At 38.5% G+C, this 27,498-nt stretch overlaps 1 protein-coding gene across 1 annotated transcript in view; it reads right to left on the bottom strand.

The window, feature by feature from the left end:
- Window positions 1-1,093: 1,093 nt before the first annotated feature.
- The window catches only part of cfap46 (cilia and flagella associated protein 46), a 76,439-nt gene continuing 50,034 nt past the window's right edge, over window positions 1,094-27,498 (bottom strand). The window contains exons 40-59 of the mRNA XM_085428865.1: window positions 26,134-26,331; window positions 24,013-24,201; window positions 23,551-23,667; window positions 21,251-21,430; window positions 20,924-21,097; window positions 18,894-18,991; window positions 18,515-18,582; window positions 17,059-17,225; window positions 16,735-16,835; window positions 16,342-16,412; window positions 15,540-15,707; window positions 11,272-11,351; window positions 10,828-10,888; window positions 10,672-10,704; window positions 10,444-10,540; window positions 10,185-10,297; window positions 5,803-5,884; window positions 5,493-5,629; window positions 5,161-5,265; window positions 1,094-4,845 (exon numbers count right to left, since the gene is read on the bottom strand). Of these exons, the coding sequence (XP_085284991.1) occupies window positions 4,724-4,845; window positions 5,161-5,265; window positions 5,493-5,629; window positions 5,803-5,884; window positions 10,185-10,297; window positions 10,444-10,540; window positions 10,672-10,704; window positions 10,828-10,888; window positions 11,272-11,351; window positions 15,540-15,707; window positions 16,342-16,412; window positions 16,735-16,835; window positions 17,059-17,225; window positions 18,515-18,582; window positions 18,894-18,991; window positions 20,924-21,097; window positions 21,251-21,430; window positions 23,551-23,667; window positions 24,013-24,201; window positions 26,134-26,331 (2,361 nt within the window). The 3' untranslated portion in view covers window positions 1,094-4,723. The remainder of the gene's footprint in view (window positions 4,846-5,160; window positions 5,266-5,492; window positions 5,630-5,802; window positions 5,885-10,184; window positions 10,298-10,443; window positions 10,541-10,671; window positions 10,705-10,827; window positions 10,889-11,271; window positions 11,352-15,539; window positions 15,708-16,341; window positions 16,413-16,734; window positions 16,836-17,058; window positions 17,226-18,514; window positions 18,583-18,893; window positions 18,992-20,923; window positions 21,098-21,250; window positions 21,431-23,550; window positions 23,668-24,012; window positions 24,202-26,133; window positions 26,332-27,498) is intronic.

Below are 27,498 nucleotides of genomic sequence, written 5' to 3'. Positions count from 1 at the left end.
TACAGAGCAGTGACCAACATCTGATTCTCTGATGTGGATTTTAAAGAGTATTTGGTGCGCTAACATACCCTGAAAAAATGTCACAACATAACTGAGCTGTGATGTCCATGACCCAGCCCAATTACTCATCTTTGCACATGGGACAATTCAAGAGTGGGACAAACTGGTCGGCATTACAAATGTGACAGGGAAAAATGTTGGATTTCTGAAGTGGATGCAAGATAAAGTGCTACAGTATTTCTGAGTCTCAGTCAGCTCAAAATTGTGAGATGTACTGTAACTCAAAATAACTAATCTACAGATGCAGTCTGACTGAAGCGCCAAAAAAGATGAACAGAAACAGATAAATGATGCAGGAAGGACTGCAACCATCGGCAGTTCAAGCTTACTTGTTGATAAGTGGATGCCGTTTTACTCTCTGTCCATGACCTTGTACCAACTGCCAGACACAGAACATCTTTCAACTAGCCCACGGTTAAACAAACATGTGCACCTCATTCCTCCACATCTGTGCACCTTCCTCACATACAGTGGGGTAAGAACCTGGGAGGCAGCAGTTCACTTCTTGCTCTCACTTATTTTTAGAAAAGTTCTGAAGAAATTAAATAGCAAGTATATATATAGTTTTTCAGCAGCACCATTACTACTACTACTACTACTACTATTGCTGTAGGGATGGCAGTCATCCTTTTGTTTGATGTAAGGCTGGAAACACACAATGATAGTCCTTAGGGGATCATTCTTATGCATTTACAGCAGCCTTCATTAACCCTCACCTGCTGGTTTATGTTATTCTCTAATTAACCTGCAAAGCTTGTGCTATCCCTGCTCATCGAAGCTGTTCGGTCTATTTTATGCTAAGTTGCACATAATAAATATGCTAAAGCAAGATGCATATGGTAAACATCATAATGTTGGCATTTAACTAAAAGCATTACAGTGTCTATCATAAACAGATACAGATTTGACATTGTTGATGGGCTAAGTGTTGCGCTACGAGTTGATAAAAATATAAAAATTATTTCATAAGCATGTTGTGTTCTAAATGTTAATTTAGAAATACATTGACAGTTATTATTATAGATGGCAGATATGAGGTTTATTTTAATATAACAGCAGTGAGGACAGTGTTTAATGGATATAATGGTTATACACAGTTATATAACAATCCCAGCAGCTCCAGGGTGTACTAATTTTCATTTTCAATAAATTATATTTAAAATCATTAAGCATAATATCATGTCTTGGGTAAATATTGATATTGTGTGATAGCTTCTCCAAAACCAAGTGCTGTAAAATCTAATACTCTCCCTCCTGCCTGAAACATTAATTAAAGACTAAAATGCATTCATTAATGTCAGAAAGGCTATTTACACATTTAAATACAGCTGCAATTCAAAATTCAGCATAAACACATATAAGTGAATTGATCTGATTTTCTGACTATTTGGGAGCTCCTTTATAGGTTTGAATGCTACCCGTAAATAGGTAAATGCAGCAGTTTATCTAAATAATTACATGTTTTTCTTTGATGTAATTGCTTTTGCCAAATCAAGAAATGCAACTACTGTTTGACTGAGTTTGGTTTCTCTATGGAGAGGTGAAGGCCATTTAAGGGCCTTATTTAACAGGACATATTTCATAAAATATTCAGAACCCTTCACTTCAGATCAAGGTTTAAATTGGTGTTCTTACTGTTCAATCTACAGTCGACAACTGATAATGACTAATTTGTTAAACACAAACACGTCTGTAAATTACAAAAGCTTCGTTACAATTCCAGCTTTATCTGATTATGAGCATTCAACCTGACTGCAGTCTAGTCCAGTTTTGACAGGACGTTATTTTGAAAGACATAAATTTACAATATAAGGTCCTCCAATACACATTATATGGTAGGACAAAACAAAACGCCAAACAGAACACATTACAACACAAGTAACTGTAAATCTGCCGCCTCCTCTTACATACTCAGGAAAACCAAACTTCTTCCCCTTCATCAACCCTGATCCAGCCAGTTTTCACCCCAGCAGAGACTCACAGGGCAGCAGACACACTGCTCCCATTACAATTAGTAATGCAGCAGTACTTACAGCAGCGTGCTTTCTTCCCATCCTTGTATCTCGCCTCCCTCTATTGTGTTACAAATCCACTGCCCAGTGAAGACCTCTGTCTGACCTAGTTACATATATACAGCAAATAAAGGTCAAACGACAGACGTAGGAAGAGCATTTTCTGGCTGGTGTGTGTGTATATTCATAATGCTTAACTGGGTTAGAAATGAGTGTAAAGCTGTCTTCTTAAAGCTCTTAGAGATTGACATGTTAGTGTCCGTGTGTATATGCACATGTGCACTGAGGGAGACATCTGTTTTTCTGCCCTGAGGGGTGAAAACGAAAGAAAAAGGCAGCAGTGACAGACAGTAAGCAGTAGTTATTTATCAGAATGTGAGGAAGAAGAAAAGTCTAATCCTGGCAAATTACTCTGAATGTCATCAGCAAAATAACACGCTGTCTAGACTTTGGCAACACATGATCTGAAACAATAACTTCTTAAACGTTGTGTAAAAATCAGCATTTTGTTCTAACAGTATTGTGTTTATCACAACTCACACAGCACTACAATCCCGCTGTGTCTTCACAGAAGAAATGCTCTAATCTTATAATCGATATCTGATTGAGGACATCATGAAGCAACATTTGGGCTTGACACAAATCAGCTAAATCAGTCTGAATGCTGCTAAGGGCAAAGTGTCAGAGACTGGCCACATCTACATAAATTTGTCATCTGATAAGGCAGTGAGATAACACTTGGGCCCTTCACACTTTTCTTATTCAGTGTCTATGAAAGAAAGCTGTGGTTTTTTGCACAGTTGATCATTGCTCATGATCAATAAACAACAGAGAGGGAGAAACAGTTATGTGTACAAGGTAAGAAGAAATAATTCAGTCACAGAAATACCAAGAAAACAGATATATTTCTACTAAAGTCAGACCCAAAAGCTGTGTCCCGGCCTAGATATTTAATCATCTGAAAATGTTAAATGAGTACTGCTAGTGACAAGCAGAGATAGGCAGTAAAGCGTTACTATAATCTTTCACGGGAACGTGAAATTCACAGAGAAAACCCCGTATCCCCCCACTGACATGACCGCTGTGGCACCGCGCCTCCAACAGCCTCACTCCTGCTACACAGGTGAAAAAAGACTTAGTGGGAAAGGACTTAGTGCAGAGAAAACCAGCAAGACTCTGCCACAAAATAATCCACTTGTGTATCATCAGCACAAGGCTAACTTGACTGATTAAATTCTCTTCTCTATTGAATTCATACAAAAACAGACACATATGGCGTTATAAACGACTATTTCTTGGTAGAAATTCTCTTTTGTACGAAAACTTCGGCAACGGAGTAGCAAAATAAGGTGTCTTAATTAATAAGCTTTAGAAATGCTGAAAAGATGATTTTGTAACCTTGGTACATGTGCAGGTTAGGTGTTTTTTATCTGCATGTGAGGAGAAAGCTAAGACTTCTTTTCTCTTTGCTAATTTCAGCTTTGGCTGAGCTGAATCTCAGTCAGTTACAATAAAATAGAGTCACATTTAAACCTCTGAGTATAATGTTCTTACAGTGAGAATATGTTTTTTCTCAAGGCTTAAATTTAGGACATTTATTAAATTAAAATGTAGAGTACTGGAATGTCTGATAAAGACACTCTTTAAACTAAAATGAGTGTACGCATTTACAGTTATTTTATGCTTCACTGTATGCTTCTGTAAGAATCAAATAAACTGACAGCCTGACATGGGAAAACAAAAGAACTCTGGTAGATGCTGTGTAGAAGAGACTAAATCAGCATCGACTGGTTATACTGTATAGGTGAGATTCTGAGAAAAGGCAATAACAGAACTGTAGTGAAGCTACTTAACTACAGTCAAGACTAAGCCACACTATCAGCCACTGTTTTCAGGCTCCGTTCTCAAATTCATCTACCCATTTATTTTCTTAATCACTCATCCAGTTTAGGGTTGTAGGGGTGCTGGAGCTTATCCCAGCTTTCACAGGGAGAAAGGCAGACTATACCCTGGACAGTTCACCAGTCTACTGCAGGGCCATCACATAGTGAAAGACAATCATTCACAATTTAAAATGACCAATTAAGCTAATATTCACGCCTTTGGACCGTGAGAGGCAGCCACAGCACCTGGAGTGAACAGCCGTTACATTTGATCCAGGACCTTTTCTTGTTATGATGTAACAATATTAGCCACTACACCACCCAATCTCACATTAATATGCAGGTTCTGTATGCCATTGCAAAGACGAGGCAAAGACATTAATGATACTTTGGTAGTTTGCAACTGCTGCAAAAAATAAACTAAAGCTAGATGTAGCACAGTAAAACCTGTAACACCCACCTGCACACTTCGGGTACCTCTGCTAGAAACAGCGGATCATTCTTTCAAACTTCTAAATTTATTTTATTTCCGTGGTCCCACAGGTACAGACATCAATCATAAAGAGGATAAATCACTGGAAGGTATCAACTCCCCAAGCACTAAAAGCTTTTATTTTTTGTTTGCTGTGAAGTAACATTTTTATTTTATAGAGTTGGGCACTACCATGAGTAGTAAAATCACTACTGAGACCAAAAATGTCTAAGTAAGTGACGGATCAACAATCTTTTTCTTAAATAAAGAAGCTTCAGTTAAGGATATCCAGATTATCACATGACAATCAAGTTGGGAAGGCCATAAAGAACGCAGTTGAAGGCAGATGGTGGGAGAGCCATTTCATGCTGATCATCACCTTCCTTTCTGTCTTGTGAGACAGCGAGGAGCTCTTGATCTACAGAGAAAGCAGTTAGCTGTAAGTTTTATTGAATTTTGCTCCTTTTGTGCAGTATTACCAGTTCTATATTTAGTTATGTAACAATTCTGCTCAATATAGATCAAACAGAATTTATAGACAGTGATTTTTTGTACTCAAAGAGAAACATAAGCATGCAAATTGAATGCATTAATAATAAATAGAATGCAAAAGTGAAGCTACATATATATATATATATATATATATATATATATATATATATATATATATATATATATATATATATATATATATATATATATATATATATATATATATATATATTTATAGTACCATTTGATCCTTTGACCTTGTGAATACCTTGTGGTATCTCTGAACTGTCCCCTTTTCTGAGGGCATGTACGGCCTGGCCAGAGGTTTGTTGAATCCTTAGTATATCTGCAAGTGGTGGCACACACACACACACACACACACACACACACACACACACACACACACACACACACACACACACACACACACACACACACACACACACACACACACACACACTGCTAATGTAACGTCTAATAATACCCACAGGTGCAAAGTAAATATTTACACATACTAATTTACAATCTCAGCTTGCAGTAATGTAACGTTTTAAATACACGCCCAGAACCTACTGTCTAAAATAGCGGTCACATTATGTGTGTTCTGTTGAAAGCTGCTGTGCCACTGATTCAGGACTATACAGCCAGCACCACTCAAACTGAGCAGCAGAGCAGTCTCCACGGGATTCTGCAGGGCAAACGTTCCTGCACTGGAGAGAAGCAAAGTAAAGACACAAAGGGAGTAAATGTTGTCTACAAACCTTTACCAAGCAAACAGTCAAAAATACTGCCAAGAAAACAAAAACTTGGAAAATGCTTTAGGAAGGCAAAACAGAAATGGAAAATTTAGTTAGTATTTCATTCATTCTAACTTCTTTGATACCTCCTTTGCCTGCCAAGTTTGGACTGACGGAGAACACTGGCCTTGTTGTGAACCTGGTCAAAGAGCAGAGCCATGTGGCACTCTAAGGAAAAAAACATTATTGCCATCATTAGTTGGCAACAGAACATTCAATACTTTGGGTAATTTTAAGAAAAGTCTCTTGCTAAACAAAAGGATAAGATATATGCTAAATGCATGGCATCTTTTTACTTTTATTTTAATTACGCTGTTAAGCACAATGAATGACCAAGGTTGTGCTTAAAATGTTTACATTTTTGAAATAAAGTTGAGGGGTGTATGATGTATATAACTGATGTAGATAACTGATGTAGATAACTGATTAAAGCTGCTGTGAATAACAGAGGGACAGTGCGTGTTAATTAACTAAAACATGACATTTTAGCCTCGGACCCACATCTGACCAACTCTCAATCTGATTTACAAAAACAGAAACATGAGATGAAATATGGAAAAGTTATGACAGAAGGTTAGTTTAACCTTCCTGCCTTCTTGGGACCTTTTTGTGCCACTGCTATGTGTTAAATGGCTGCCATTTCCACTGTGTTCAGTGGAATATAACCAAACTTGCCACAGGATAGTTTTTACCTGTCAATGTTAATATTCCAGTGTGAATTCCTTAAATCAGCCTAAAATGGCTGAGCAGCAGAAATCCCCACACCCATCACCCTGGGGACCATTTTCTGCCCATTGACTTCCATTATAAACGCTATTTTTCAACCCCAAATTATCATCATATGATTTTATTTTTTCTTCTTTTCTTGGATGTCAATGAAGACTCAGGGCCTTGAAGTTTTAATTTTTAAATTGCAAAAAAAATGCAAAAAAAATAATGGCAGGTCAAAATGTATGTTGGTGCCAATCTTTGGTCCATCTAAAGGCCTACTTATAATGACAATCACATATTACTTCAACTGGTTTTTTGTGGAAATATTTAGTTTCGTTTTTTGGTTTTTGGGGCTTATAACACAGGGCGCTCATGTAATAACACTGGGATTTGACGGGTTAAAACAACGAAAATATAATTAAAACTTTACATGAATATTTCAGGGAGAAGTAGTTTTACAAGGTTGGCTAATTTAAAGTGGAATAAAATATGGATATATGGTCTTTTTATGGCGTGGCTGAGAATGGTCCCTAGGGTGATGGGTGTGAGTTTTTTAAAGGATGGCAGGAGGGTTAAGAGCCAAAGAGGCTTTTAGCAGGATTCTCCTGCACATGCTCGTTGGACACTCCATTTACGTAGAAGCACACAGGCACTCGACCTGTGGCTGTGAAAAACTGGTGCTTTTGTCTGCTACATTTACTCCAGCTGACAGAGACAGTAATGTTGGTTTCCAAACCCTTTGGCTTTGTAGCTGTTTCATTTTTAGTATGGCAGTAAATGCATTCAACTCTGAGGTTGTTGTCAAAGCAACATTAAAGTAGTTTTGTTCTTTAAAGAGTCTTATTTTGTATGAAGTACTGTTTTGTCAGGATGACTGCAGTCCAGGACATGTTGTTTCCGTGTGGAGTAAATTATATTTTGCCATATGAGCACACCTCCCTGACCTTTTCATAGGTAAAAATGGAAAGCCAAAGGTGGTGAGAGCAGAAGCAACCCTCATACAGGGTACACCCTCATAGATTTTATGGCAGCTTCTCAAGGCTGGCTCATTTAAGTTGGACATTCAAAATTGACAATTCTTTCTGAAAACCACGGATACAGTCACCACTGTATCAGCCTGTATCTGGTTTTAATCAGCATACAGTTCAAATGTCAGCATCCACATGCACACGGCACCTCCGCGAGGACCCCTCTTGATGCTCAGTTTTATGTAAAGCTACTGGAACAGCACACTGGGACTTCTAGAGAATGCCTTTTATAGAGAAGACCTTGCTTATTTAGATAGTAAATATTACAACAGCATAGCTCCGTGATTGCCAGTGATACCCCTCAGCCAGTGTTGGGAAGGTTACTTTTAAAATGTATTCCACTACAGATTACAGAATACATGCCCCAAAATGTATTTTGTAACGTATTCCGTTACGTTACTCAATGAGAGTAACGTATTCTGAATACTTTGGATTACTTAATATATTATCATGCTTTTTACAACTACATGAATGTACTATTGCTGTGTGATTTATTACTATTACTGAAGTTTATTCGACATAGCAATACCAACTAGATTTTTAAATCTTAATATAAAATGAGTAACAGTAGGGTGGACATTAGGTAAGGCAGCACTGTTTGCAACGATCTCGTATAGAAAACTATCCTGCGTGTATATAAAAAAGGTCTGCTGCTCCGAACCGTAGTAAAGGGACCTCTGGCTAATACGTCGGGTTCGTGTCGGGCTCGTAGCTGAAAACTAGCTTTACTTTGTTGTCTGGGTGAACTTTGCTAGCGAGAGACAGAGAGAGGCGTTGAAAGGCTGCTCCAACGGAACTTATTGTTTCGGAGGAAAACATGAACACAGTGTACAGTCGAGTCTTAATAGCTTACTTACAACTGGGCTACAGTGCCCATGAGGCTACATTCCTTAGGGCTATGCCTGTAACACTCTGCCTATTGCCCTCATATTAAATAATTTTTTGAACAACAATTTAAAAAAATATTTCGTCACATCATTATGCGCAAGTAGAGGTGAAATGGGCCACGAGATTGAGACCCAGAAATTAGAGCCTCTTAATGCGTTTTGTTTGGGTTTCCACCAGCGTGGAATGACCAAAAATAGAGAGGGGACAGCCTAACATACGAAACAGGAAAAGACCGCTGTGTAATCCATTTATTTTAACAAAGTAACTGTATTCTGAATACCACCTTTTTAAATGGTAACTGTAACGGAATGACCACACACACACCGCCCGATAGAGTGATGAGAATACCCCGTCAGCCTTTTACAACTGAGGGATAAAAACATACAAGCAGCAGATGGTGCTACATGTCCTCAATGACACCACTTTCCCCGAAAAACATAAATTGAACAAAACCTAATCACATCATGTTGGCCAGTTAAGCAGTAACAATCGACTGTGTTGTGAAGTAACAGCTGCAATTCAGACCACTGTGTCATTCACACTATAGTTAGCAGCACTAATGTCGGTCTAGTGGGTGCCACATATGTCCGGCCTGGGGCAGGACATATGAGGCACACTGCCAATCACATCTCAGATTACCTTTGCTTGCTGGTGAAGGAAATGAAAGGGGACGTGAAGGTGAAGCACAGTTGTTTTTTAAAAAATATCTTTTGAAAGTGTAAAAAGCATTTTTAGTGCCAGTTATCATTTATTTAAAAACTGCTGAAAGGGAGGAGTGAAGAAACTTTCTATAATCACTCAGAATGTCTCCTCACAGTAAACAGATTACGACAGGCAAAAGTTCCTGGGATTAGACTACCCTTCTTCTACAGTTTCAACTTCTGAAGAAGAAAGTGTAAATGACCCTTGTTAAATGTATTTTTACAAAACATTATTTCCATACAGTCAATTAACAGCAGCCTTCCCAGTGAGCATGACCCAGTATTAAAGTCAAAATCATTAATCCTCATTATGTTTTTGATATTACTTTATTTATTACAGGCACTCAGTGAAGTTGAGGAAATGTTATTCCAAGTATTAGCTAGTAAAACCTCATTGATTTCTCACTGCAGTGCAAGGATGTTTATATTTATACTCACTCAGGGAATGAAACATTGACAGAGTTAAGGAGATTAAGCCCACTGCTCCATTTACTGTTTACATAATCTACAAAGCTGCTTCAAATTTTAATCATTCATTCATTCGTTTGTTCATTCATTCCAGTATTTTGCCTGTTGTTTTCACCCCAGTCTAGCACCTAAAACACGTCAGGAAACTCAAAGCTTTGTGTGATTTCATGAACTGATACATATAAGAGAACAAATGACTGTTGTTTTCTGCCGTGTCTTTGTTGTTGGTATTCTCTTATTGCTCTCGAATCTCTTCCTCTTCCATGTGTCAACTTCACTCCTCTGTTCCTTCTCGTTTCCCAAACCCGTCATTGGTGCCTTATTAACACAGTATTACCTTATCAAACATCTTCCAAGTATGCCAACCATGTCACAAATTATTTAGGTTATCATTTCATGTATATAATTAAAATACCATTTTTCTTTGCTTTGTCTGTACTAAGAACAACCTTATGAAGTTCATGTCAGTGTGACAATGACATTGGCTGGTTCTGTGTCATTCCACTCATTACAGTCTTCGTATTTTTTAATGCTCACATGCAGTAGTAGCCATAACAAAGTGATGAATGTACTGTGAGTTATTAAATTATGAGATGGAAGCAGTAAATGCATTGTCTTTACATTCCTTTATAAATACTACAATCACAGACGGGAAAATGAGTGTAAACGTACCAGACAAATTGAGGGATGCTAGTTTGTCAGGTGGTATGTTTTCCATGAAGTGTTCCACCCCCAGGTAAATAAAGCCACTGCATCTGCACAACATTTGCTCCATTTCTGACAGGCTTAACAAATATGAAGATATGTTAGCAAAGCAGAAGTGACTGGTCGTGTGTTGAATATAACAGATACAGTTGGCTGTTGCTGTGCTCAAAGAGCCAAGAGGGAAAAAATGGTGTATAACTTTGATTTGCTGCACTCTAAGACTCACCTGGGTGTCTGTTTGCTGCCCATGAAGCCCTCCCACAGATGAGTTACATGCTGGGTTTCCAAAATCTCCTTCATCTTCATGCTCAAACTGGTCCCTTCTGTGTGATATAGTGTATATTATTCTAGACATCTTAAACACTTTATCTAACCTACAATGACCAGTTGCATGTCTTTGAATATATCCATCCATCCATCCATTCTCTTCCACTAATATTAACAAATTACTTACCAAAGTGGCCATCATTGTAAGGATCAACGAGATCTTTAAAAGGCATGTTAAGAAGTATAACGGACCTGAATTAAATGAACTGAATTAAATACCCAATCTTATATGTGAAATTACATATTTCTGTTTAACAAAAGTAATTCTGAAAACAAAAGATACATTTGAAGTTTCGCATGTCCACTGGAAAGGTGTTAGAAGGCAGCACATGACTGGCAGGTACCTGGGTAAACAAATTTTAGTTTTTACAGCTCAAAGCAGCTAAAAATGTATACAAAGTGGAAATAAATAAATGACATATCACATAAATGTGCAAACATGCAAATATTATTTTGTACACACTTATATGTGCCAACTAATGTATATCACGACTGAGAAAACAGAAGCAGAAAAGAGGGTTTGATGAAAAAACAGAAGTGATGCACAACAGGGGATAAATACCCAGAAGCTTGAACTAGGATCTTTATGAAAACATTATGTAATTGATTGAAAACCACACTTAAAAGAGACGCGGGGAGCAACTTAAATAATTGCCAGTGCTGACAGGAGGTAAAAGGAATATTGCTTTCTGTATCTGGCAGGCCCAGATTAATTTACTGAACTCACCGCTTTGATGACTTGGCTTTGATCTCCCCTCGTTTTAGTTCCCTTGCCACCTTTGGTCTCCTTTTTGTTGTCACTTTCAACTGCCACAAACAGGAAGCAGAATTAATACATACACTTGTCTGCAGGGCAGACTACACAGCTTTTGGACTGGTAAATAATTTTTATTTTTTTAAAACAACTTTCTCAGAGACAGCAAAGTCATTGGCACTTATTGGTGACAGAAGAACCAAAGGTTTCCTCCTGGCTGCAACGCCTTTGCAAAGGAAAACACTTGCTATTAGCATGTGTTATCATTTTCAGTGCATTACTCAAAACTGATGCTTTATACGTTATAAATAAGGTAGAAAACATTAAGTTTATTTTTATTATTCTGTTGTTCCATTTTTAGTGTCAGGCCATTAGCAGGCTGTAGAAGAAGGCTCCATCTGTTGGCTGACCAGTCCAACACTATTCCAAAGTGAAATCTGTTCAAATGTTGCAAAGATACTGAATGCAACAATTCAACTAATTTGGCATATCCCAAACTTCCATTTTATCTTTTAGGAAAAAACAATTTTGAGTAAAATAACAAAGAGAATAAAAAATAAAACCGTAACATCTCTTAAAACGAAAGTAGTTAAACTACCTATGAACATCCATTCTGATATACGCATTTTAATAACCCAACCGCCTTGATAACAAATGTCCTACTATAGCATGTACTCAAACATGTCATTAAAGTCAGATCTTTGCATAATGCACATCTCAGAAAAACGCAAAGTTACTTTTCATTTTTTTTAACGATTATAAACATGCATCCTCATCAGGTTACGCCCTTTAACCCGAACATCATTTACTAAAACTTATTTATTTAATCTATTCATAAATATCCAAAACTAGTTCATGCATTATAGTCCTTACAATCCTTTATTATCAGGCTAAGGCTCCATGAAGAGCCATCAGCTGAACCGAAAAGCCAAAATAAGAGTATTAAGAGAGACTAACAGAGAGACATATTTCTCCCATATCAGCTTGTCTCCAATCCTGAATGTAGAATTCTTCTTTTTACATACAATGTCCTGAATAATCAGGCTCTGTCGTCTCTTAAAGAACTCTTAATAGCTCATAATAATCATTCCGATAAGCTCTTGTGTCATTTATGGTCCCTTGAGTTTCCAAAAGTAGACAGTATTGGTTCCCCCTCATGTGGAACATGGACAGGATCTGCCGTTTAAAAGTTTGCTTCAAACTTTTCTTTTTGATAAACCTTGTACAGTGGTCCCTCGTTTATTGTGGGTGTTACATTCCAAAAATAACCCACGATAGGTGAAATCCACGAAGTAGCCAACTTTATTTTTTACAATTAATATAGATGTTTTAAGGCTGTAAACCCTTAACTTACACACTTTATACACTTTTCTCAGACAGGCATCAACATTTTCACACGTTTCTCTCTTGTTTAAACACTCTCAAAGTTCAAACCTTCGTAGAAAAATAAGTCCAGTATTATAGAACGAACCAAAGATCAAACCCTGTTTTCAGGTCCAGAACATGGGAATAGAGCAGCTGCCAGAGAATCAATGGTACAGACGTAGAGGAAGCAAGAAGAATGAGTAGAGTAAAGTTTGACTAATCTGACTGTTTGGTTTCACCTTCTAATCCTTTGACATTGACACTGTTATGCTTGTTGTCTTCTGCTAGCGAAGATCTATGTAGATTTGACAAGCTGAACGCATTCTGTACTGTACAGGAGACACGACACGAGATTGATTGAAAATGGTCTACAGCTGATCAGGATGCAAACCACAATGTAAAAAAAACCAAACAAAAAAACCATGCAAAACTGCACCCCCCCCCAAAATATCCGCAAAATAGCGAGGCTGTGAAAAGTGAACCGTGATATAGTGAGGGACCACTGTAGTTAGGAATGAATAACATGATCCTGAACCTTAGTTATACTGTTGTGGGCTCTGGCGTGTTGGTCATTATGCACTGGAGAATTTTTAAGCACTCACTCTTTTCACTTTTGTATTTACAATCTATTGCATGTCATTACATTTTCTTTTCTCTTTCTATGGTTCATCGTTTCTTGGCCTTGTTGTTTGTTGTTGCCTCTCCTCTTTTCTCCCATTTCTTTATTCTCACCCTCCCAAGGATTGAAAGTAGATGTAGTAGCACTTTATCAACCCCACAATAGTAGTAGTAGCTGTCTCTCCCTGACCCTGGTTCTGCCCCAGGTCTTGTCCTGTTAGAAGGAAGTCCTTCCTTCCTAACATCACCAAGTACCTGCACATAGGAGACCATTGCCTTAACACAACTGCACCTCATCTTATAATTACTTCAGTATGATTGAATAAAAATGCCTTTACTCTGTTTCAAATGTTATGTTAATATTTTGACTGCATACCTTTCATATCAGGATGTTTTTAAAGATCACACAGCATCACTGACTACATGCTATCAGTATGTTCTACCTTAATCTAGACCACCCACCGCAGTTTGCTGTGACTCCCATAGTTAATTATAAATCTTTCTGGCAATAAAAAATAATTCTAATATAGAAAACTGCTTAGCACCATGGTTTTTTTCCTAAGTGAAAATTAAATGTAAAATCTGACTGTACAGTTAAAATCACACAACCTGATCACTCAGTAACACACACACAGTAAAATCTGAAGAAGCAGTAAGAACAGACACGCGTGCAAAAGCATGTGTTTACCCCCCTGAGGGCAATCTTTTTATAGTTTGTGCTAATTTGTCCTGTGTGTACTTCATGCAAAGCAGTGCACAGAATAACAAATAGCCCTTTCAAAAGTGGTTTCAGGCGCTACATCTTCTTGACACAATGGTAAACTGTAGATGTCAAAATTATGGTAATCATGGTCTGGGGGAAAAAAAGCAAACACTAATTTTTTCTGTGGTCTGATCGTCACCCGTGTGTTTGATCCAGACATCAAAAGATGTATTAAGAAAAGCTTGTTGTAATATTTTCCCATCTGTGGCATACAAGTCTCAAGGGATACACAGACACACACATACATAAATAGTAGTTTAACAGTAACCTTTGAACAGTGACTCAAGCGATGCAAATGATTCAACCTTTAAAAAGGTACAGATGTCTGCAGGATCCCATTCAGTGCTCTTTTTACCTCCTTTCTATTCACCTATTCCTTTCCAAAATAGTAAAGCACTGAAACACCATCAACCCCCCAAAAAAGAGAAAGGAAACAACTGGACCGGGCACGATATGTGTAATAAAGTTGATTAAAATGATGCTCATTTGTTTCTGTTTTTACTGTATCAAAAATAAAAACACAATGTGAATACTGTCCTAGGCTTCATTTATTTGCCTTATAGCTTTGCAGCCATGTTGGTTGATTTATCTGAAACAAAAACCTATCCTTAATAAATGTGGATACAATTTCGAAGGGCGAAAGAGAAAAAAACGACAGTGTGTCAGTTTCGGTTAAGGTTCTTTCTTTTTTCTGCCTCTAAACCCTGCAATCAGTTCATCTTCTGGCACGTTGAGCAAGTCAAGACAGTAAGTGTGCAACAGTTTACGAAAAACTTGACGTGGTGCCTTTTTGCGGACCATTGTGGACCATTGACTGTGTCTGCTGATTACAAGCAGGAGACACAGTTAATGGACATCTATTTAAAAAAAGAAAAAAAAAAGGTTGTGGTGTTCACTTCACAGACGTCTTCATGAAATTCTGCATGACAGCAAGATGTGAAATGACCTTTCTCTCCTGAACAGATTTCTATGGATGGCTGCTTGCAGTCTACATCCTGATGTCAAGATACCTCTGCAAATGTAAGCTATTTTTCACTCAGATAACGAGGAATTATGTGATGTGAGGCAAAGGTCCGATCGTACACCTATGTATGGGTGGGTTTAGGCAACCCAGAAAGGGCTTCCTTCATTTATAGACCTCCGCTTCAAATATATATGAATGTGTGTGTGCGTGAGTGTGTTTGAGTGTGTGTGTGGGGTGTTTGTGTCCTCGACTATAACAAAGTCAAACTTAGGACCTTTTTAATAGTCCATTAATTTAAATTAAGGTCCATGGTTTAGCAATGCCTCACAGTCACATTGAATGGCTGGAGTATTGCAAATATTTAGCTGTAGTCTATAAATGTCAGATATAAATTCTTTATTGGGCTACATATAAATACAATCAATTTTCACATGGCTACTGGTCTTAAAGTTGCAGGTCCCTTGGAAAGGGTAAGAGATTTAGTTCGTGCTTACAAATATTTTAGAGTATATACATGTGTGAATGTATTACCTTTTTCTTCTCTCTTTAGGCGACTGTAAAAAAGCTGAAGGGAAAAGTCCCGAGTCACAGAACTCAGGCTATCTTCTTTCAGGATAGACATGGATTCCAGAGGCAGCTCCAGCAACCTCTTGTCTGCCAGTACCACCACATACTCCCCTGGTTCAGTTGGCATTTTAACTGTATATATCATATACATAAAAGTACAAGTTTCACATGCATCACATATTTTGTGACAGTGTAAATGTCATAGAGCAATATACTCCCAACTGTACAGAGATTATAAGGCATCAACCTGTACAGATTTTAACCATATGTGCAGAACTAAAAGTATTTAAAAAGAAAACTGTAGATGGTGTGATAATTCCAACAATGTGCAGTAGAAAAATCCCACCAAATTTTGGAATAATGGTTCATATGATACAGAGGAATCATGCCTTCAACAAACAGCACAGTTTGCAGGCTGGCTAGTAAGGCTGCATTCCTCTTTCTTTCCTAATCATCGGGATTCCCATGAGTGTACTGCAACCTAGCCACATTAATAGCCTTAAACAATATGGATCTTTATGCTTTTAAAAAAGGCATAGGCTTCAGTCACTTTGCATACTCTGAATGTGCAGAGGAGGTAAAATTGGTGTCATGCTCTGAATATTCTTCCTATGACATGACTAAAGGTAATTACAACCCATTCAATCTGGATTTATGACAATTTAATGCTTTTTAAAATCCTTATTCGATGCAAAAATAACCATAACAACCTTAGGCTGTCAGAGACACAGGCAAGCGTATGTTCAACAGCTCACTGCTCCTTTACCTGAGCTCTCTTTCTCTTCTTTATCTTTGGTTTTGGCCATTTCAGGGGTTGGCAGAGATGCAGCATCTGGCCTGAAGATAAGACCAGGTGAGGATCAGCAAAACTACACTTATGTAGAGGCATTTAAAGTATAAACCATTCATATTATCAGAATTGGTCAGACATTTGTTCCATAACTAAAACCCTGTGTACATAAACCATGGCATAAACAATACAAAAGATTCACATACACTTGAATTGTACACCACTCAAACACTCCATTCAATAGCTCCTTTTATAATTGAGTTCAGATTTCTGAGCATTAAAAAAGTGTTAAAGCCTCCTTCCCTGGGTTAAAAAAAAACATGTAGGGAATATGTAGTTGTTAGGAATTAAAGTGTCTGACATATTCACCTTAAGCAAGAGAAGTCAAACTGTTTGAGGAGTGGATTTAAATATTCTTCCATGTCTTTTACAAGTTCTCTGAAACGACATGCTAACTCTCCTGATAGTTTCTGTATAGAGAAACAAGAGAGAAAGCAGGGTGAGGGGTTTTAGACCACTGATCAGTTTCACACGTACATTTCTTTCAGTTAGATGTTGCTTGGGAATAAAAGTTTTCCCAGTAAGTAAGAAATAGACATGACGTAAAATTAAGTGCAGTGTAGTGAGTGCATTCGTCGAGTAATAGAGTGAAAGGCAAGTCGTGGCTTTAACAGGACAGACATGGAGAAAAACCTGATACTCCTCAGAGGCCTCCAGCCTGTCCTCAACGCTGCGCAAAGAGTCTTTATTGAGGAGGGCATGTCTTGTCTCCTGGCAAAAAGCCCGAGTCTGTTCCCTCAGTGCCAGTAGAGCCTGCGGGCAGACTGAAACCTTGGCCATCCCAGAGCACGTCAAGCTACCTGGAACCACAGAATGACACACAATCAGACATGCATACTCACAGACGCTGAGTACTTACTGGCTTTGTAATTGGTCCCCGTGAGCATCTCCCACACCCTCCTCTTCTTGGTCTTTTCATCTATCCTTTTCTTTTCCTCACTGCTTGTTGTTTAATGAATTTTCTCACATTCTCAGGCAGTGCATCCAGCCCTTTGCACCACTCTTACCACTTCTTATGTCAATCAAATCCCAGAAAAGGTCATGAGTAAAGTAAGTAAAGCTATATGCTAATATCATGACTTATGAACTTATTATGACTTATGAAAGCTGGTGTTTCATGCCCCCCCCCCCCCCCCCCCCCCCCCCCCCCACCACCACCACCACCACCACCACACACACACACACACACACTCTTCTTGATTTTATCCCCTCTTTTTGTTCTCATTAAATCTGAAATTTTCATTTGCCTTTCAGACAAATGTTACGTGGGAATATTAAATTCGCCTTGTTATGTATAAATGCAGACAACAATGATGCATGTGTGAGATAAAGACCACATTCCTCAGATGCAGATGCAAATCAGATGCAGTGTAAAGATACAGAGAAAAAGAAAGTACACATTCTTTCAATTCTAAGTTTTTATATATTAGGGTGTAATAAAATATCATCTGTTTCCCATAGCAGCTCATAAAATTTGGTTAATGCAACCTTAGGCCAACAACAACATATGAAATGTCACAAAAAAGTAAAGCAAAATGCAGAAGCAATGTGTGAAAAACTAAATACACCATTCTAGCTTCTAGAACCATGTAATTGCTTTCTGTATAATTATCATGCTCTCACATTATTGTGGAGAAAGTCTGAGGCTCTTCTTTGTGACATTCCTTCAGTTCATTGATGTTTGTGGGGATTCCTTTATGCACAACTGCCTTAAGGTCCCGCTGCATCATTTTAGCCATGTCAAAATCTGAATTTGACAGAACCATTACAACACACTGGTTCTTTTCTTTTTCAGCCATCCTGTTGTAGATTTGCTGCTGTACTTGGGATCATGTCCTGTTGCTTGACCCAATGTGGGTCAAGCTCTGGTTCTCGAATAGATTGCCTCATATTTGACTCTAGAATCAACAGCATTTGATTAGCAGTACCTAGCTGTTACTTACCGTCTAAATTCATATGGAAGCAGTGAATGTATTTAAATTTGTTTTTTATACACTGCTTCTGCATTTTGGCTTAGTTTTTTGGCTTAGACACAGTGCCCACCTAAAGATCTATCTCAACAGTATTAGTTTAAAAATATGTATCACACCTGTAACTTGTGGTGTCCTTCCCTTCTGAGCTTTAGTTGCCTCATAGAAACCACCATAGAGTTGTGACCTAAAAAAAAACAACACAAAAAGAAAAATAATTTCTACTCTTTAACTATAAACCCTTAAAATATGTGGTGCATCACCTTTACTTAGAACATACTTAATTGAAAAGAACATAGAATTCTCTAGTCACGTTAAATGCTACTCTCAACATGAATCATTGGGCTCATTCAGCTCCTCCAAACAGGACTACAACTAGTGTGACTTGTGACCTGTGATTATTCACTCAGTTGCTTTAATACTATTGAGATAGGGGACAAAAGTTACACAAAAGAGACAACAAAGATATAAAATGGAAAATGAAAAAACATAAAGTACCCATCTTCAGAGTGCTGAAGCAGCAAGATCTTAAGAGTGGGGGGGAGTTCTCCCAGAATGCTCGGGTGGTTGGGGATGATTGTCAGGTGGCTGAAGGTCTGCAAATCAGATAGTAAAGATCACAAATGTATATATAGTCATAGCAACTGCTTTTTGTTTCTCTCTCTCAAATGAAAGATCTTACTGAGCAAAATTCTCATTTGAATTCCACAACCCCAATCCCAAAAAAGTTGGAACACTGTAACATTTAAATATCAAAATGTCCAAACTGAGACAATTTATAATTTTGTTAAAAATCATAGTTCATTTTGAATGTGATGACAGCAATACATCTGACAACTCGGGAGAGGGGCAACAAAAAGCTGCAAAAGTGAATGACACAAAAAAGAAACAGCTGGAGGCACATTTTATAAATAATTAGGTTAGAATTCTGAGATTAAAGTCAGAATTCTGAGAAAAAAATAATTCTGATGAAAAAGTCAGAATTCTGAGAAAAAAGTCAGAATTGTGACTTAAATCTCAGAATTGTGACTTTAATCACAGAATTCTGACTTTTTTCTCAGAATTCTGAGATAAAGTCACAATTCTGAGAAAAACGTCAGAATTGTGACTTTATCTCAGAATTCCGACTTTAATCTCAGAATTTTGAAAAAGAAGAAAAAAAAAGACGTGCCCACTTTTTTCCCCCCAGTGGCCCTAATCCTCTTCCATACATTTAAAATGGATTAAGCTGTTTAAGCCTTTTTTGGAAAACATGAACGCCATGTGCTCTGGACTAAAGAATTGAGAACTTGTTTTCAGGTCTCTGTTTAAAAGCCTGCGTCTCTGATGGTATGGATGTACATCAGTGCCTTCCTTGGAATGGCAATGGTTGGGGAAGATGTAATAAAATGATAAAATACAAATAGGAATGCACAATGTATTGCCAACTGCTGCACCTGTAAGAAAAACAAACTTACAACACTGGGAACATAAACATTCGAAAATGCACAGGTACATAAATCAATCTTCTTGTGGTTTGAGTGTGAGAGAGAGAATGAGAGAGACCGTTGGGGCGCACATGGTCATCTGGGACTCTATTGGGTGGGAGTCCCAGATGACCAGGGGCGATGGGCAGCCAACCCCACTAGAGGCTGGTGCGAGCCGGGATCAGCATCCCAGGGCTCCAGGGACCCAAGAATAACCCAGTACCTGGGAGAGCCTTAATATCAAAATTGAGGGGCAGATAGCAGCCCCACCCACCAACTGCTGGTTAGCCCACCTGTCCCCCAAAGCCCTATGTGTTTGATGATGTTGTGAACCTTAATGACTATAGTGTAGAGGGGCAGGTCGCTGCGCAGTACAGCGAGCAGAGCCAGATGAATGGCTCTACCCGCTGTGACCTACGAGACCCACAACCCTCCATCAAGACTCTACCCTAGAGGCTACCCCTGGAAGGATACAGCCGGGAAACAACTGGTTCAGTAGGCAAATTGGTATGTTCTGAAAACAACATCTTTCTCTGACATTACAAATGACAGAAATTACAAATTCTCTCATTCCTATTACCGTTTCCTAAATATTCTTCTCGTCCATAAATGCTGATTTAAATATTCTCCTTTAATATTCTCCTTTATTCTCCTTTGTGTCAATGCCTGTCTATCATCAGTTTTTCAATGCATATGTTTAGGAGGTCTCAGCAGCAGTTTTCTAAAGCTATAAACAGCTGTTTAACTCTTTCATTTCATTTTATAGCCAATATCAAAACATTGAACTGTTTCTGATAAAATTTGTTGGCTGCCCAGAATGCTCACAGGGCTGCAAATACTACAAAGACGTCAGACACTGGACTTGCTGCTTTGACATAAAACCCTTTAAAGCCCCAAAAAATGTTTCCAGCTCCACTGCTCTGTGTGACTTTGGAACCCTACAGTGCAATTGAAGCAAAGGGCATAACAGCACCACTATTATGCTCCCCATCAAGGGAATTTACTGAGCTGGGTATGACAGAATCCATAAATCATGAGCATGGGTGTTTGGTGACCTGCTACCTTGGAGAGGCTGCTAAGGGAGTCCTCCACTTCCCTTATCATGCTGCTGGGTCTCTCCTCGAGAGAAAGAAGCAGATTCCTGCGGATGCTGAGCAGAGCTGAGAGCTGGGATGCACTGGTGTCGGCACAAGCAGAATTTAGGACCTCAGCCATCACAGCAACAGTGCGGCAGCTCTGGGAATAAAGGAGACGGGTGGACGAAAGAGCGGTTAATCTTAAGAAATTACCATAAGTGTTCTTAAAGAACATCATAAGCAAGCAAAGACAAAATCTGAGCACACACACATCATCTTTGCAAAACACAATAGGAATGTGTTTTGCATGTACCTGAAGCAGGGCAAGATATTGACCTGCCACTGCAGGGTCAGACTGGCCATGACACTCCAACATGTTCAGAGATGCACCGGCCAAGATGGAGGAGGATAAATTGTGTTGGAGACATAGGCTGATGGACTCAGCCAGTGCTTTGCTGGCTTGTGCCAACAGTTGCTGAGCTTTCTGGCTTTTCTGTAGCAGAATAAAGAAACATAAGAAGCACACATGTACACATCATGGTCATGCAGTTGTAAATATATGTTTACATGCATGTTAAAATAGGACTTCTGGAGCCAAAGTAACAAAAATGTATACTTCTCTTTAATGAAAGTTACCCCTGCATATGGCTTAAAATCAAATTCTACAACTGTGATTGTATACATATGCAAATTAGTCTCTGCCTCACCCCTCTGTTGCTTGTCTACATAGCATCCCTGTAGTTGCTCTGTATCAGTGAACCCCATACACTCACAGTTAAGTTCTTGCTATATGGTGTAAGTGTTTTAGACGAGATATGAAAATCCAGTGAGTAATATGTAAATCTAAAGGTCCTGTCACACAGAGAAGGAGGCTGTTCCAGCACGTCAAGGGAGCGATAAAGTCACAGAAACAATGAAAAAATACACTGTGTCCAGAGCACACTGGAACATACCTATGTGCTAGCAGTTAAAACTAAACACAACTGTCAAAGCTTTTTTGCACATGCAGTATTTAAGTTAGAGTAACTTAACATGTTGTTGTCAACTAAGGTAATGCAATCTTCACTGTACCTCACTTGTGTCTGCTCAAGTTCGCTTCATGTGTGTCTGTTTTCACCGTGAAAAACACACAACAGAGAACAGGAGGAGAACGAGGAGACGCACACACACCTGATGTTTTCAGCCAGCTAAAAATGATACACCAAGTTGCCAGCTCTGACAGCCTCACCCCACGTTACAAGTTTCTTGCCTTTGGAAACTTTTTTTTGGCTTCACAGACAATATATGTTTTATGTAAAAAGGTATTTTCCTAGGGTTATAATGCTATATCACAGGTGTGTAGAAATGTGTAACTACATTGGCAACAGTGTAAGTGTGATTTGTTAAAGCGAGCACTTTTTCCAAAACAGTGGTTGTGGAGCAAAACGAGCTCAAGGCTTTTTACGTCAAGGGTTCGACCGCTTTTTTCCTTAGAACACAGACAGTGGAATGCAATTTGTCAGAAATTTCAAATCATAGTTTTTCCTGTCAGCATGTGGAGCATAATCCATTTGAATATGATGTGCAGGTATTTCTGTATTTATACTACATTGGAGGTGACGTTTATCAGGTAAACAGTTATCTAGATGCCAAAAATACTGTTGACATCTAAAGTAAAAAGCAAATCATTGCAGAGAATAAAGAGTTCAACATTTTTACAATAAGTGTAAACAGATTTGGTGTTAAATGTATTTTCTGCCCCCCAAGAACTCAGCAATATTAAGGGTTTAATTATGAATAATAATATTTAAGGATGCGCTTTAAAATCTGGTCTATAAAATAGTTTGCAAGTGGTTTCTCCGATGGCTCATTTTAAAGATATTATGTAAATAATAAATACTTTCTACATGCTTACATGCTCTTACATGTTCCAGTTTCACTGTACAAAGCATACGTACAGCAACAATAACAGCATCTTGATCTATCTTTACATAGGGTGTGGAGCATGTAGACCACGATGATCACTTCTGTGAACACTACTTATTTCATAAGGTTTCAGTTAATAGATAACAGTCCTAAATGGTGCTTTAATTCCTCATATTTCTTTAACTACAAGTGTTATTAAGTAAACTTAAGCAAGTCAAAAGAAGGAACAACAACAACAACAACAAAAAACCTCATCTTACCCCACCATGCTCTCTAACAGAGAATTAGCTTAACAGGCAAAGCACAGTCCCCAACCTCCCCAAATAAAACTGCATAATAGAGAAACTGGTTAAAGCTGTCTGTGCAGGTGATTATCTCATTTTGATAAAATTCAAATGGCGCCGGGATTTTAGGAATAATACATTTCGTGACAATATCATTAATCTCAAAGCAGACAGGCACGTCAAAACCGAATCTTACTTAACATTCCAAAATGTTGCCACATAAATAATACACTTCCTCCCTTTTTTCTTCTGCAAGTTTGATGTTTACAGGAGATCTTTCTGTGCTCACTTTCAATATGAGAACTATGCAGGATGCCTGGAAAGTTCCCTCCGAGGGATTTGAGAAGTGGGGAAAACCTTAATATAAAACCACAGATTAGAGATGAGTCTAGGGTGCAGGGATCACTTGTCAGAGGGTATGTACCTGCAGCTCAGAACTTTTGGCAGAGGTCGTTCGCAGCTTTTTTCTGCTCGATCCTCTGTCTTTCTGTGAATCCCCTTCCTCTGTGGAAACGGCTTTAGAACTGGCCCAGGCTTCCTTCTGCACAAAGTTGTTTCAAGATCATGATTAGTATAAAATTGCATCATGATCACAAACCTTGAAGTTCTAAGCTTCTCTGTCTTAAATTATGTAAAAGAATATCCATCTCTCTAATCACTATAAGCTTGTAACCCCGTGTTAGGTCATCTGTGCACCGGTGCATGCATGTGTGTATCTGGGCCTGCATCCAAAAAGGCCTGATTGTTCTCCAAGATTTCTGACTTCCACAGATAAAGAGAAATTATATGAATGATAAAGTTTCTACAGTTTTCCTTTCTATGGCCCATAGGGCTGCAGACATATACATTACCTGTAAAGCTATAGCTGAACTTTTGGGTTATGCACCTGCTTATGTGTGTCCCACAGAGAACACAGATAAATGGGATCCTCCTGCACAGCCAGCAGTCTCATGTACTTTCCCAATAGGCTCATGCAGTGAGCTCTGGTCTCCATACTGTCCAGGGACTGAGAGCTGACTGCAGCCAGCTGGCCTAGAGCAATCTGCCCCAAGGTTGTTCCCACACTCATCCATTCCTGGACAAGACACAACAAAATTAAGGTCAGATGAGGAGATGGATCACAAACAAAGTGCTTACTTGCACTGACAAACAACTAGCTGAATTCACAGACTCTAAATTTGATTGGATACATTCATTCATTGATGTTTGGGAGTTGGCTGTAGAGAAATTTGCTTTGGAAGCAAATGCAAGCCCAGGTTTGATCTGTTTTTAGCTGATCAAATTTGAGTTGATCTGCTTTTCTCTTGTAATGGGAAAAGATTTTATGAAAGCCGCTAAGAAGAGGCAGAATCGGCCTGTGTGGAGGCAACATGAAGTACTCTAGCTACAAAATGTGTGTATTTCTCAAAAAATAATTTCCTATATGTGGAGAAAGTGATGAAGAGAAAAGCAAAAGAAGATAAGACAGAAAGATCGGAAACAAAGAACTGGGATTTTACAAAAATAACACACACTGTCTGATAGAAGGGCAAAGGTTGATAGTATTTGTCATGCTAGTAGAACTGCGAGCTCTCAGACTCATAATTTAAATGATCGATATTAAATTAATAATTTCCACTTCAGACTTCTGGATGATGCAGTTGCTAACGTCTTATTGGACTTTCCAAGCATGCATCAACTGTCAGACAGGACACTGAGAATGGATACAACTCTAAAGTAGTTGTCAACAGAGTTGAGGCTAAGAGCAGCCTTTGTAAATGTGGATCTTAACAGAAGAAATACATGCTAGTACTGAGTGCAATATGAGGCTCTCTCTCACCTGAGGAGCATTCTACAGCAGAGAGGAGTAAGTGCATACCAGCCCATGAACGCTGGCAGCTATTCAAACATCTCTTGCACATTGCATTACTAGAAATCCCACAGACGACTCTCATAACAGTGCACACACGATGGCTCCTAGTACTTTGCATGTTAGCACCCCCAAGTGGCAGCTAACCTGCACACACCTCTGAACTAAATTTTAAGGAAACATTAGGAAAAAATGGATCTTGGACATAATCAACTGTCTTAAAAACTGTACATAGGAAACATGACAAATGAACTAAGGGTTTATAGGAGGATGGGGTGTTTTTCATTTATTTAATAGCTGGTTTATTTTCTATCCTTAAAATATGTTTTAGATTCTAAGAGTATTTTCTTAGAAAAGATCATTTCAGCTAAACTGCAGTATGGTGGCAAAGTTTTAAGTCAAGCCTTGTTTTGTTGTGCTTTGTTACAGATACATGCAAACATACATGGAAATCCTGTAATGAGCTTGTGAATATTTGGTATGACCACCTTCATTTTTAAACTTAGCCTGAAATCTCTTTGGCAGCTTTCCTGTCATTTCTTTAAATAGTCTTAAGCAATAGTTCTCCAGGCTTCCTGAAGGACATTCAAAGCTCTTCTTTGGATGTTGTCTGCTTCTTGTTCTGTTCTCTGTCGAGATAATCCCACACTGCTTCAAAAATAATTTTGAAGTCTGGGCTCTGGGGAGGCCAATCAACTGACTGATAATGTTCCACTGGGCATGGAAAGTATTTGTGCCCAAATACTTTTAGATTAAATAACATTGAAAGAATACACATTTAAATAAATAAAAATCTACAGGAAATGTTTCCAGTTGTTATCTTTGTTAGTTTGTAAAAAAAAAGTTTTAACATAACCATCCTGTAAAGGTTTATTATTATAACTGAGGCTAAGATTCCTACATGACTGTGAGTCTACTGTTTTGTATTATTATATTGTAAAAAAAAAAAAAAAAAAAAAGAAGGAATAAAATAAAGCTATAATAATAATTCAAATGTGTAGAATGCAGAACGCCGGTGTATAGCAGAATCTAAAAATGTATCATATCAACTCATGTCAAATGAGGGGTCTGTGTTGTGCTAGGCATGATCGACTACATCTGAATCCAACAAAAAGATCTCACATTTGTACCACGATGTCAAAGTGTTTGCAGTCTAACCTCTTCTTTGGAGTTAGGCTCAGGTGTGCAGCGTGAATATTCCTCCAGTGCTATTTCAGCTAAGGTCATCTTCTCGCAGGCCAAAGCCTGCAGCGTCTCCTCGGCACAGCGCTCCTCTAGCATGGACAGGCAGAATTCAACCAGGGCCAGCCGCAGGCCAAGCAGCCTCCGCGCGGCTGCCAGTGACAGTCCATGTCTCTGGCAGGGATGAAAACAGCACCAGTGTAAATACACATGATACAAATACAAGAAGCAGATTATAACAGAACTCTAACATACACAAACATATTCTTTATATGTTGTTGTGTATGAGGCAGAACTCAAGAAATGTTATACTTCAAGAAAGTGTTATAGTAAGCGTAAGTGGGCAGTCTATGGTTTTTAAGATAAAACTCCAAACAACCTAGTGACATCACATGCTGTGTTCACACAAGAACACTAACTTCTTAAATCCAGCTTGACAGACAGTGTTAAATAGATGACAGCTTTTTAGAGAAGGGCTCCATGATGTAAATTAGCCTTAATGCAATTAGTGTTTCATTTCCACGTATCAGCTGACAAATATTCTCTCTGGTCTGTTTGGGTATACGAGTGGGCTGTGCTGATGAGTTCAGAGAAGATCCTAGATACAAAGTTGGATCAGATATTCTGAGATGTGGATATCAAGAAACTCGGGCAGCAGTTTGAAGGTGAAAACCCAGATTTAAATAGCACAGAATTAAAAAACGGGTGTACCCAGATTATAAATATGAATAAATGAGCATGACTTCAGAGGTTACAACTATTTTCAATGTAGGGTGGCAAAACTCATCCAGTATTGGGCAGCAGCACCACCTACTGAAAGCACAGTGCTACGGCATAGCTTTCAGCCTCCAACAGCTAAGTCAAACATCCATAGCAGATTTAATCAAAAAACGAATTGAACAAGGATTTGTGGCAGGTGTGGGAACTGTTGGATCGATCTCTCTTTTGTGATTCTATCAGAGCTGCATCCATCGTTATGCCAGTTCATCTCTGCCCCTGAAGCCCTCATATAACTTCATCTGTATGAGAGTGTGAGGGCTACACTGAGGCCCAGTAGCAGGTTAAAAAATGATTATGTTTAACTGTGAACTACTTAAGAAGATTTACATGAATGAATATGGAGGTATATAAAGAAAACATAGATACACTAATAATTAGCTATCATACAACAAGGAAGCCCAGAATATGACAGTGACACAGTAATACAAGCTTTATTGTGATTCGGTCAAGCAAAGAGCACAAACAAAGCCTGTTACTTAGATGTTCCAGAGTAAATTCCCTTCCTCATTCCAAATAAGCTCAAAACTTCTCTAAATAAAAACAAAAATTGAAAGAACTTCA

This window comes from Rhamphochromis longiceps, linkage group LG13, assembly GCF_057381845.1.
Source record: "Rhamphochromis longiceps isolate RC_006_pf linkage group LG13, R_longiceps_female_GT1.1, whole genome shotgun sequence".
In the NCBI taxonomy this organism is placed as follows: domain Eukaryota; kingdom Metazoa; phylum Chordata; class Actinopteri; order Cichliformes; family Cichlidae; genus Rhamphochromis; species Rhamphochromis longiceps.
Note: the sequence above shows the minus strand (reverse complement) of the source record. Positions and strands in the feature narration are given on the sequence as shown.